Here is a 12,922-nt window from a genome sequence, read left to right as displayed (position 1 = left end):
TGCACTGACCAGTATGAACGAGGTCCATCTTTAAAAATGTACTTTAACTTTTTCTTACCCCCGTTCTATTCAGGTGGAATTGCCAGGCAACAGCAAGTGCCTGCTGGTCTTCCAAAAGACAGGGTACAGACGGCAGTTGGATGACAAGAAGCTAATTCAGGAGTCCCTCATTTGTGTTTGGCAAATCTTTTTCTTTTTTTCAAAACTAGCACAGCTTTAGATGAAATGTCATTTTATCTCGATCGGTATCTTGAGACTTTAAGTATTCCAATCTCTCGCAAAGCAGTGCAACCTTTCGTTTTCACGTTGGCTGGCCCACGGAATTGGATACCACAGAGCTACTTCTGACACATCCCTTGCAGTGACCTCTGGTCCAAAGAGGCAAGGGCAGCACTGTTCAGCCCCCGCTCTGCGGCCAGTAATATTGATTACATGACGGTGACGCAGGTCATTCTTAACGTGGACCCAAATGTTTTGTTTTTGTGCAGTCGTTGGTGACCTGGGCAGCGTTTTAGATAAAAATGAAACGGACCGGCAAGTATTTATAGTTAACTTTATTGCAGGACAGGCTCTTACACGCGGCCACACGGACTGGTTAGGTATGTGTGGTGTGTGTGTGTGGTGCGTGTGTATGTGTGGTGCGTGTGGGTGTGTGTGGTGCGTGTGTGTGGGTGTGTGAGGGGTGTGGGTGTGTATGTGTGGTGCGTGTGTGTGGGGTGTGTGGGTGTGTATGTGTGTGCGTGTGTGTGGTACGTGTGTGTGTGTGTGGTGCGTGTGTGTGTGGGTGTGTGGTGCGTGTGTGTGGGTGTGTGTGGTGCGTGTGTGTGGTGTGTGTGTGGTGCGTGTGTGTGGTGTGTGGTGCGTGTGGGTGTGTGAGGGGTGTGGGTGTGTGGTGTGTGTGTGGTGCGTGTGTGTGTGCGTGGTGCGTGTGTGTGGGTGTGTATGTGTGTGCGTGCGTTCCTGTAACGTTATGAAAATGGCCGTGACGTGACAGTAACTGACGTGGATTCTACCCAGGGGGGGAATTTACAGCAACCCCATTGAGACATCTGAAGCAAAATGAACGCTCTACTCCTACCCCTATCTCTACACACACATACACACAGACACACACAGAGACAGACACACAGACACACACAGACACTCAGACACACAGACAGACACACAGACACACACAGACAGGCATGCAGACAGACACACAGACACATACTACCCCTGTCTTCCTCCCCGTGTCTCTCTCTCTCTCTGTGTCTCTCTCTCGCTGTGTCTCCCCGTGTCTCTCTCCCCATGTCTCTGTGTCTCTGTCCCCGTGTCTCTCTCCCCGTGTCTCCCCATATCTCCTTGTCTCTCTCTCCTCGTGTCTCTCTCTCTCCCCGTGTCTCCCTCTCCCCGTGTCTACCTCTCCCCGCGTCTGCTTGCCCGTGTCTCTCTCCCCGGGTCTCTGTCTACGTGAGGTGAGGCTGTATACATCGCACGAAGGCCGTTTCGCTATGGACCCACGCCTTGTGCACCACCCCTGGCACGGAGCAGGTGACCAGACCTCCCCTCCTGTCCAGCGTCCGCAGGCCAAACAGATCCTGGACGTAGACCTGGAAGAGGGGGGCACAGGTAAAGGTACCCCAGGTAGTGTAAGCAGGCCACCAGCGGCAAGTGGCGCTTGGGAGATATGCACACAAGATACATTATACGCAGATGCGTACACACGGACACACACAACACATGGAGACACACACAGATACACACATTATATACAGATACACACATACACGCAAGATACATTATATGCAGATGCGTAGACACGGACACACAGATACAAAGACACATACAGACACACAGATACAAACAGATATATTATAAATACAGATACATACACACATACATACACACACGTACACACAAAGATAAAAGACAAAGATCCCCCATATAGCCTTAACAGACTGTAGGGGCAAGTGCTGTTAGCGAGCACCTATGAAGGCCGAAACGGTACACGGGGTGGGTGGCCAGCACCACGCCCGACCGCCTTTGTCTCCCTAGTGGCAATGTTTACACACCGCACCAGGTACTCATTTCAGGCTGAGTCGATCTAGGGGAAGCCCAGGACCGGTTCAGATAATCGACACTGGTGTTGGTTGTGAGCGAGAATCGAACCCGGGTCGCCAGGTTCATAGCGCAGCGTAGCGCTAACCGCTACACTATCGCTCCCCACACAGGTACACACATACACACACAGACACACATATACAGCGACACACAGATATATTATATATACAGACACATACACACAGATAAAGATACACAAAGATACAGAGTTAGTGAGTGTGTGAGTGGGTCTGCGAGTGTGTGAGTGAGTGTATGAGTGTGTAAGTGTGTGTGTATGTCTGGCAAATCAACCCCTTACCTCCTCGTGGTGCCGGACGGGCAACGCTGCCAATTCCGATTGGCTCCTCCCCTCATGGCATTTGTGACCACCACAGCGGCCAAATGGGGGCTCTGGACGGGTGCGAGGGGCTGGTAACCCCTCCACCTTCAATTAATTACCGTTAAACCACGGGGGATTTATTTATGTGTTTATTTATTTATTAATAAGCTTGTGCCGGAGGCCCCGGGTGGACAAGCGTCTATGACATCTCCTGGCCAAACCCCATTTGGCGGAGCCAGGAGATTGAATATTTACCCTCAGGGCTCCTCTAGAAACAACAAAAAGCCACTACGTGTGGCCACATGGAATGTTCGAACGCTCACTGCAAATGAGAGGCTGCCACTCCTCTGTTGGGAGCTGGACCGGTACCGTCTGGATCTCTGTGGTATTCAGGAGGTCCGGTGGACCAGCTCTGGCTCATGCCACCATGAAGGGTGGACAGTCCTCTACTCGGGGCAGGAGACTGCCAAACAACAGGTTGTGGCTCTTCTTCTGAATAAAAGAATGAAGGGGGCGTGGGAGCGTGGCGGTGAGGTGTGGGAACCTGTAATCCCCAGGCTACTTTGGGCTCGCCTTCCCATCAACCAGAGTTGGTCGTGGTTACTTATGCCCCCACTGAAGACGAACATCCGTGGAGGGATGCAGGCAAGGCCGATGAGTCAGATGCCTTCTATGACCTCCTGTCACAGGTGCTAGCTAAAGTGGCCCCTCGGGATAGAGTCATCTTGTTGGGAAACTTAAATGACCGAGTTGGTCATGATGCTGGCACCTGGTCTGGAGTGATTGGAAGGCATGGGCCAGATCAGCTCAATAACGGCAGGAGGCTGCTAGTTTTTTGGTGCAGCTCATGGTCTTGTAATTACCAACACGCTGTTCCGGCATCGGCGCATTCACACAACATCATGGATGCATGCCGGGTCCAAGCAAGAACATCTGCTGGACTACATCGTGACGGAACAGCAGATGCGGGCCCATGTCCTTTACACCAGGACCTACCGTGGAGCTGATCTGCCCACTGACCATCGACTTGTCATCTGTAAGATGTGCCTGCCATTCTTCCACTCTAGTGGTGGGGGTTCACCCAGGACCCCATTCAAACCCTTAGTGGCATGGTCTCAGCTAGTTGTTGAAAGTTGCAAGCAAGAATTTCATCATCGCTTGAGGCTGGGGTTGGCATCGTTTCCCACTCCTCCTGATGTCGAGGGTAAATGGGCGAGGTTTAGAACTGTGACTCATGAGGCTGCAATGGCTGCTTTGGGTACACGGTCCAGACCTCCCCAGAGACCCTGGCTGACAGAGGAGGTGTTCAAGCTGGCTGAGAAAAAGCGACAGGCCCACTCTCATCGGCTACAGCATCCCACGTCGGGAGAATGAGGAGGCTTACCGCAGCCTTTGCTCAGAGGTTCGGAGAGCCATGAGGCGCTGCAAGGACGGGTGGTGGTCGCGGGTTGCTGAGGAGATGAGTCTGCCTCAGTGGCCCGCGATCACAAATCGCTCTTTAATTCCATCAAAAAGTAACCTGCAGAGCCACAACTATTACCATCAGAGGAAAGAACAGTGATCCAATCTCCGACCCCCAGGAATAGGTTTGCAGATTTCATGAGCATTGCTGTGAGGTCCTGGGGGAGGGGACATCCCTCAGCCAGGATAATACCATGGGACAAAGTGGGCATGACCCAGCCAAGGCTGCGGTGCCTCAAATATCGGAAGAAGTCACCCCCTGTGAGTGGCTGTCTGAGGTGCCATCTGTTCAGGAAGTACTGAAGGCGATCCAGAGTCTAAGACCAGGAAAGGCACTGGGCAGAGATGATCTCCCAAGCGAAATGCTGAGGGAGGGTGGCGTTTGTGCAAAGACTGCCCTACATGACATCATAACAACAGTCTGGACCACTGGACGGGTTCCACAGGACTGGAAGGATGCCCTGGTGGTCCCCCTCTTTAAGGTTTAACAGCAGAGGTCTCACTCCGAATCAGTCGAGCGGCATTATCTTTTCATCGGTTGCGTAACGCTGTGTAGAAGCTACTTGGTCTGTCGCTCCGCACGAAGCTTCAGGTCTTCTCGGCCAGAGTCATTCCCTCCCTTCTCTACGCTTGCGAAACGTGGAACCCCCTAATGGAACATCTTCACCGGTTAGAAACATTTAAGCTGGCCTGCCTACGATCCATCCTGGGTTTAACCAGGCTGGATTGTGTGAGGAGCTCACAAATCCTTGAAAGAGCTGGGCAAGGTCCCATCGGTGAGCTCCTCTGGCAGGCAAGGCTGCGTTGGTTGGGTCATGTAGCCCGCATGCCCAGCCACCGCATGCCGAAACAGCTTTTGTTCGGCCGGATAAAGGGGGCTAAACGGGCGCGGGACGGACTAGAGAGGAGATGGAGTGATGTGGTACATGAGGACGTGGAGCTGAGTGGACTTGCCAATGACTGGTACCAGCGGTGTGAAGATCGGCCTCTGTGGAGGAGGCTCGTGAAGGACGCTACTGGGCAGTTGGAGGCAGTCGCCCTCCAACAACAACGTAGGGGAGAGGAGCGACGCTCACAACAACGAGCGGAGCGCCGGGTGGCAAAAGCACAGCAAGTTGGCACAGTAGGGGGCACAGGTGGTGCATCAGCCAGTCATCTCAGTCAGTCGACCCGTGGCAACTGGGTCTGCCCCGTGACCTCCTGCCAGCAGGCGTTCGACACTTCACGTGGCCTCAAGGTGCACATAGCCTGGCATAAGTGTCGTAGAGACGTCACTGCCACTTAGTGGCAAATGGCGGTTGTTGTTGTTGTGTAAGTGTGTGTGTATGAGTGTATGAGTGTGTGTGTATGTAATGGCGAATGGCGGTTGTTGTTGTGTATGTAAGTGTGTGTGTGAGTCTCTTACAGGCTGATTGACCATGTCGATAACTGTAGAAGCGTTGCTGTCAAAGAATCCAAATAAACTGCAACAGCAACATCACCAACATCATAATCAACATAATCAGGACCATCACCAGCATCATCAACATCATCATCTACATCAGCAGCAACATCATCATAATCAACATCATCATCAGCACCACCATCATCATCAGTACCACCACCATCAGCACCACCATCAACATCATCATCAATATCATCAGCACCACCGTCATCAGAATCATCAGCAGCAACATCATCATAATCAACATCATCATCAGCACCACCATCATCAGCACCACCATCATCATCAGCACCACCACCATCATCAGCACCACCACCAGCATCATCAGCACCACCACCATCATCATCAGCACCACCATCAACATCATCATCAATATCATCAGCACCACCGTCATCAGAATCATCAGCACCACCGTCATCATAACCATCATCTTCAGCCTATTCATACCGTTTTAACAATGAACCCACCACCACCGCCACTACCACATCAGCAACCGAACCGCACTGTCACCGCACTGTCACCGGCACCGCACCAGCACCGCACCGGCACCGTACCGGCACCGCACCGGGTGCGCCTTCAATCCAGCAGCGGACAAAGCCCATAGAGGGACCTCACCTCGTCTGCCACGGTCTCAGCTCCCCGTCCCCCGAGCCTCCCACCAGCACGAGACGCCTCAGCTGCACAAAGTTTCCCTTGAACACTGCAGAGGGAGGAGGGAGGATGTTGACTGCCTCGCCTGGTACGCGGGAGGTTCGTGGGTTCGATCCCGGACCCCGAGTCTGCGTCTCTCGCTCTCTTTGTGGTGAAATGTTGACTACCTCGCCTGGTATGTGAGTTCGATCCAAGACCAAGTCTGCATCTCTGTCTCATCATCATCACAGTGGCTAGGAGATGTTGACTACATCACCTGGTACACGAGAGGTCGTGGGTTCGATCTCCCGATCCTGACGAGTACGATGGCAACCCGCCCCTTATAAAGATGGCAGCCCGTCCCCTGAGCACGATGCAAGATGGCCACGTGTCCCCTGAGCAAAATGGCCGCCTGTCCCCTGAGCAAAATGGCAGCCCATCCCCTGAGCAAGATGGCAGCCCGTCCCCTGAGCAAGATGGCAGCCCATCCCCTGACCAAGATGGCAGCCCGTCCCCTAAGCAAGATGGCGTCTGTGTGTGTGCCCATCACCGTGAGCCATGCGGTGAGGCGTCTCGTTATTGATGATGGGCAGGAACAGGTTCTTCTGCAGGTAACGCTGCTGCTGGGTTGGGTCTGGGGTGGGAGAGGAGAGAGACATGAGCATGGATCACTGGGTCTGTGTCCCCACATCTCCCCGTGTCTCCCCGTGTCTCCTCATATCTCCCCGCGTCTCCCCTGTGTCTCCCCCGTGTCTCCCTCGTGTCTCCCCTGCGTCTCCCCCGTGTCTCCCCCATGTCTCCCCATATCTCCCCGCGTCTCCCCTGCGTCTCCCCCCAACACATCTCCCGCCACGCATCTGCCAGCATCTCCCCCGTGTCTCCCCCGTGTCTCCCCCGTGTCTCCTCGCATCTCCCAGAATCTCCCCCGTGTCTCTTCCCCCCTCACCTCACGGTGTCTCCCCCCATGCATCTCCCCCCCACGCGTCTCCCCCAATGCGTCTGCAAGCGTCTCCCCCATGTCTCCCCCCACGCATCTCCCCATGTCTCCCCATCTCTCCCCCGTGTCTCCCCCCACGCGTCTCCCCATGTCTCCCCCGTATCTCCGTGTCTCCCCCCACGCGTCTCCCCATGTCTCCCCATCTCTCCCCGGTGTCTCCCCCCACGCGTCTCCCCCCCACGAGTCTCCCCCCCACAAGTCTCCCCCCACGCGTACCGTGCCAGTAGTTACAAACGGACACCTCCTGTCCCAGACGCCAGTAGCAGAGGGCGGAGATCACGGACAGCAACCAGGGGAAGGCGCTCTGAACCCACAGAGGCTCTGAGACACACGGGGAGACACGGGGAGACAGGGTGAGACACACACGGAGACACAGGGAGACACGGGGAGACAGGGTGAGACACACACGGAGACACGGGGAGACAGGGTGAGACACACACAGAGACAGGGAGACACGGGGAGACGGGGTGAGACACACACGGAGACACAGGGAGACAGGGTGAGACACACACGGTGAGACACACGGGGAGACACGGGGAGACAGGGTGAGACACACACGGAGACACAGGGAGACACGGGGAGACAGGGTGAGACACACACGGAGACACACGGGGAGACACGGGGAGACAGGGTGAGACACACACGGAGACACACGGAGACACGGGAAGACAGGGTGAGACACACACGGAGACACACAGGGAGACACGGGGAGACACAGGGAGACATACACGGAGACAGGGAGACACGGGGAGACGGGGTGAGACACACACGGAGACACAGGGAGACAGGGTGAGACAGGGTGAGACACACGAAAACACAGGGAGACAGGGTGAGACACACGGAGACACAGGGAGACACGGGGAGACGGGGTGAGACACACACGGAGACACGGGGAGACACGGGGAGACAGGGTGAGACACGGGGAGACACGGGGAGACAGGGTGAGACACACACGGAGACACACGGGGAGACAGGGTGAGACACACACGGAGACACAGGGAGACACGGGGAGACAGGGTGAGACACACACGGAGACACAGGGAGACACGGGGAGACGGGGTGAGACACACACGGAGACACAGGGAGACACGGGGAGACAGGGTGAGACACACACGGAGACACAGGGAGACACGGGGAGACAGGGTGAGACACACACGGAGACACAGGGAGACACGGGCAAACAGGGTGAGACACACACGGAGACAGGGAGACACGGGGAGACAGGGTGAGACACACACGGAGACACAGGGAGACACGGGGAGACGGGGTGAGACACACGGAGACACAGGGAGACACGGGGAGACGGTGTGAGACACACACGGAGACACGGGGAGACACGGGGAGATGGGGTGAGACACACACGGAGACACACGGGGAGACACGGGGAGACAGGGTGAGACACACACGGAGACACAGGGAGACACGGGGAGACAGGGTGAGACACACACGGAGACACAGGGAGACATGGGGAGACGGGGTGAGATACACACGGAGACACAGGGAGACACGGGGAGACAGGGTGAGACACACACGGAGACACACGGGGAGACACGGGGAGACAGGGTGAGACACACACGGAGACACGGGGAGACACGGGGAGACAGGGTGAGACACACACGGAGACACAGGGAGACACAGGAAGACAGGGAGACACGGGGAGAAAGGGTGAGACACACACGGAGACACAGGGAGACATGGGGAGACACGGAAAAACGCGGGGAGACACGGTGAGACTCAGGGAGACACGGGGAGAGGCGTGGAGACACGGGGAGACACACGGAGATAGGGGGAGACACGTTGAGACACGGGAAGACATAGGGAGACACGGTGAGACACGGGGAGACACAGATACACGGTGAGACACAAATTCTCTGTATGAGTATATCTCGGGGTATCTGTGTGTGAATCTGTCTGTCTGTGTCTCTGTGTATGTGTGAGTGCTGTGTATGTTTGTCTGTATCTGTGTGTGAATCTGTGTCTCTGAGTCTGTGTGTCTGTGTTTGTCTGTATCTGTGTGTGTGTGAGTGTCTGTGCGAGTGTATGTGTGTCTGTCTGTTTATCTGTGTGTGTGTCTGTGTATCTATGTGCGAGTGTCTCTGTGTGTGGCTATGTGTCTGTGTCTCTATGTGAGTGTCTGTGTTTCTATGTGTGTGTCTGTGTCTCTGTGTGTGTGTCTTTGTGTGTGTCTGTGTGTGTCTGTGTGTGTGTCTGTGTGTGTGTCTTTGTGTGTGTCTGTGAGTGTCTGTATGTATGTATGTGTTTGTGTCTGTATGTGTGTGTGTCTGTGTGTGTGTATGTCTGTATATGTGTGTGTCTGTATGTATATGTATGTGTGTGTCTGTATGTGTGTGTGTGTCTGTGTGTGTGTCTGTGTGTGTGTGTCTGTATGTGTGTGTGTCTGTGTGTGTGTGTCTGTGTGTCCGCACCTCCTCCATAGACTCCCATCAGTGGACCTCCCAGGGAGATGAAGGTGTGAACTCTGTGATGGTGAACCATGGAGAGGATAGCTCGACACACCATCGCCCCTACATCAACACCATCAACATCACCGTCAACATCACCATCAACATCACCATCACCCCCCCACCATCACCACCCCACCACCACCATCACCACCACCCCCACTACCAACACCACCATCAACACCACCCCCATCACCCCCAACACCACCACCATCTCCACCACCACCAACACCACCACCATCACCACCACCACCACCACCATCACCACCGACATCACCATCACCAACATCACCACCGACACCACCACCACCATCACCACCACCCCACCACCGCCACCCCCACCACCATCACCACCGACATCATCACCACCATCACCATCACCACCATCACCACCACCCCATCACCACCACACCACCCCTGCCACCACCATCACCACCACCACCACTGCCATCACCACCACCACCCCCACCACCATCACCACTGCCATCACCACCACCATCACCATCACCACCGACATCACCATCACCATCACCACCATCACCACCACCACTGCTACCACCACCACCATCACCACCAACACCACCATCACCACCAACACCATCACCACCCCCACCACCACCCCCACCACCATCACTACCACCACCCCCATCACCACCATCACCACCATCACCACCACCATCACCACCACCACCCCCACCACCACCATCACCACCATCACCACCCCCACCACCACCATCACCACCACCACCACTGCCATCACCACCATCACCACCACCACCACTGCCATCACCATCACCACCACCACCTTGCGATACACAGATGATGGTGAGTCCGTGGCTGGAGTTGACTCGCTCCATCTCCCTCCAGAAAGACCTGAGCTGCCTCCAGAGAGCCATGATGCTGACGTCATCGCTGAAGGCGCCAAGCACCACGACTGGGGTCCCAGGCAGGGCCTGCACTAGCAGCAGCAGCAGCATTAGTAGCAGTAGCATCATCATCAGTAGTATCATCATCATCAGAAGTATCATCATCATTATCAGTAGTATCATCAGTATCATCAGTAGTAGTAGCATCATCATCAGTAGTATCATCATCAGTAGTATCATCATCATCATCAGTAGTATCATCATCAGTAGTATCATCATCATGATGAGACCCATAGAGACCCATAGACTCATCACATACAGACCCATAGACTCACCACACAGAGACCCACAGACTCACCACACAGAGACCCACATACTCACCACACAAAGACCCATGGACTCAACACACAGAGACCCACAGACTCACCACACAGAGACCCATGGACTCAACACACAGAGACCCATAGACTCATCACACAGAGACCCATAGACTCATCACACAGAGACCCATAGACTCATCACACAGAGACTCATAGACTCATCACACAGAGACCCATAGACTCATCACACAGAGACCCACAGACTCGTCACACAGACACCCACAGACTCACTCACACAGACACCCATAGACTCACCACACAGAGACCCACAGACTCACCACACAGAGACCCATGGACTCATCACACAGAGACCCACAGACTCGTCACACAGAGACCCATAGACTCACCACACAGACACCCATAGACTCACCACACAGAGACCCATAGACTCATCACACAGAGACCCATAGACTCATCACACGGAGAGCCACAGACTCATCACACAGAGACCCACAGACTCATTACACAGAGACCCATAGACTCACCACACACAGAGACCCATAGACTCACCACACAGAGACCCATAGACTCATCACACAGAGACCCACAGAGTCACCACACAGAGACCCATAGACTCATCACACAGAGACCCATAGACTCACCACACAGAGACCCATAGACTCACCACACAGAGACCCACAGACTCATCACACAGAGACCCATAGACTCACCACACACAGAGACCCATAGACTCACCACACAGAGACCCATAGACTCACCACACAGAGACCCATAGACTCACCACAAAGAGACCCATAGACTCATCACACAGAGACCCATTGACTCATCACACAGAGACCCATAGACTCACAACACAGAGACCCATAGACTCACCACACAGAGACCCATAGCCTCACCACACAGAGACCCATAGACTCACCACAAAGAGACCCATAGACTCATCACACAGAGACCCATAGACTCACCACAAAGAGACCCATAGACTCATCACACAGAGACCCATAGACTCATCACACAGAGACCCATAGACTCACCACACAGAGACCCATAGACTCATCACAGAGACCCATAGACTCATCACACAGAGACCCACAGACTCATCAAAGAGACCCATTGACTCATCACAGAGACCCATAGACTCATCACACAGAGACCCATAGACTCATCACAGAGACCCATAAACCCAGCACACACACCACTCACTCACTCACCACAGTCACCACACACACCACACACAGCACACACCACTCACCACACACTCACCACCCTCACCCCACACTCACCACACTCACCACCACCACTCACCTCCCTCACCCTCCGTGCCAGGGTCTGGTAGTTGCCAGGTCCATCTCTCAGTCCGTGGACTATCACCACAGACCGCCTCACACCACTACTCACACTACTACCACCACTACTACTAGTACCACCACTACTACCACTAGTACCACCACTACTACCACCACTACCACCACTACTCATCACAAGACTCTTCATTCTACTCATCATTCCCTCACCACCTTCATTCGCTCCTCCTCCTTCCCTCGCCACCGCTGCGAGCCAAGGAACGAACGGAAGCAACAACAACAACAACGCAGCCACCACCACCACTCTGGCCCCTGACGTTCTCTCCATTTCATTCCTTGCCTCGTTCCTCCTTGTTTCCTTCCCCCTCCCTCCTTCCCCCTCCCTCCCTCCTTCGTTCCCTCGTCCCCCCTCCTTCCCTCGTTCCTCCTTCTTTCGTTCCCTCCCTCCTTCCCCTCTCCCTCCTTCCCTCCTGCTTTCGTTCCCCCGTCGACTCGCTAAGAATGAAAGATAAATTATCCAGGCGGAGCGAGGCGGCCGCTGTCAAAAAAACAAACCGCGGAAGTCGACTCCAGGTGGGGCGGGGCTGTCGATGGTCATTGTATGACGTCATTAACACTCGAGCCGGAGGGGGGTATCGATAGTAATTGTATGACGTCATTAACACTCGAGCAGGGCTGTTGATGTTCATTGTATGACGTCATTAACACTCGAGCCGGAGGGGGGTAACGATAGGAATTGTATGACGTCATTAACACTCGAGCAGGGCTGTTGATGTTCATTGTATGACGTCATTAACACTCGAGCCGGAGGGGGGTAACGATAGGAATTGTATGACGTCATTAACACTCGAGCAGGGCTGTCGATGTTCATTGTATGACGTCATTAACACTCGAGCCGGAGGGTGGGGTTGTCGATAGTAATTGTATGACGTCATTAATCCGCGCTCGGAAGGGTTGGGGTCAATGTTTATTTACGGGCGTCATGACGTCATCTTTAG

General features: G+C 54.5%; 1 protein-coding gene across 1 annotated transcript; it reads right to left on the bottom strand.

Moving 5' to 3' along the window:
• Positions 1–539: 539 nt before the first annotated feature.
• Positions 540–12,291, bottom strand: LOC142910654 (lysosomal thioesterase PPT2-like). The gene is made up of 8 exons (XM_076060013.1): positions 11,926–12,291; positions 10,219–10,366; positions 9,378–9,476; positions 7,168–7,272; positions 6,505–6,588; positions 5,940–6,024; positions 5,286–5,343; positions 540–1,589 (listed from the first exon to the last, which is right to left on the bottom strand). Exons 1-8 carry the CDS (start codon positions 12,250–12,252, stop codon positions 1,446–1,448), a joined length of 1,050 nt encoding a protein of 349 aa, XP_075916128.1. The 5' UTR covers positions 12,253–12,291; the 3' UTR covers positions 540–1,445.
• Between the last annotated feature and the right edge of the window lie 631 nt (positions 12,292–12,922).

Source organism: Petromyzon marinus, unplaced genomic scaffold (assembly GCF_048934315.1).
Source record: "Petromyzon marinus isolate PM22_M1 ecotype Great Lakes invasive population unplaced genomic scaffold, UKy_Petmar_22M1.pri1.0 PM_G_Scaffold_15, whole genome shotgun sequence".
NCBI classification, from domain to species: Eukaryota; Metazoa; Chordata; class Hyperoartia; order Petromyzontiformes; family Petromyzontidae; genus Petromyzon; species Petromyzon marinus.
The sequence above is the reverse complement of the archived record's forward strand: the minus strand, read 5'-3'. Positions and strand labels throughout refer to the sequence as shown.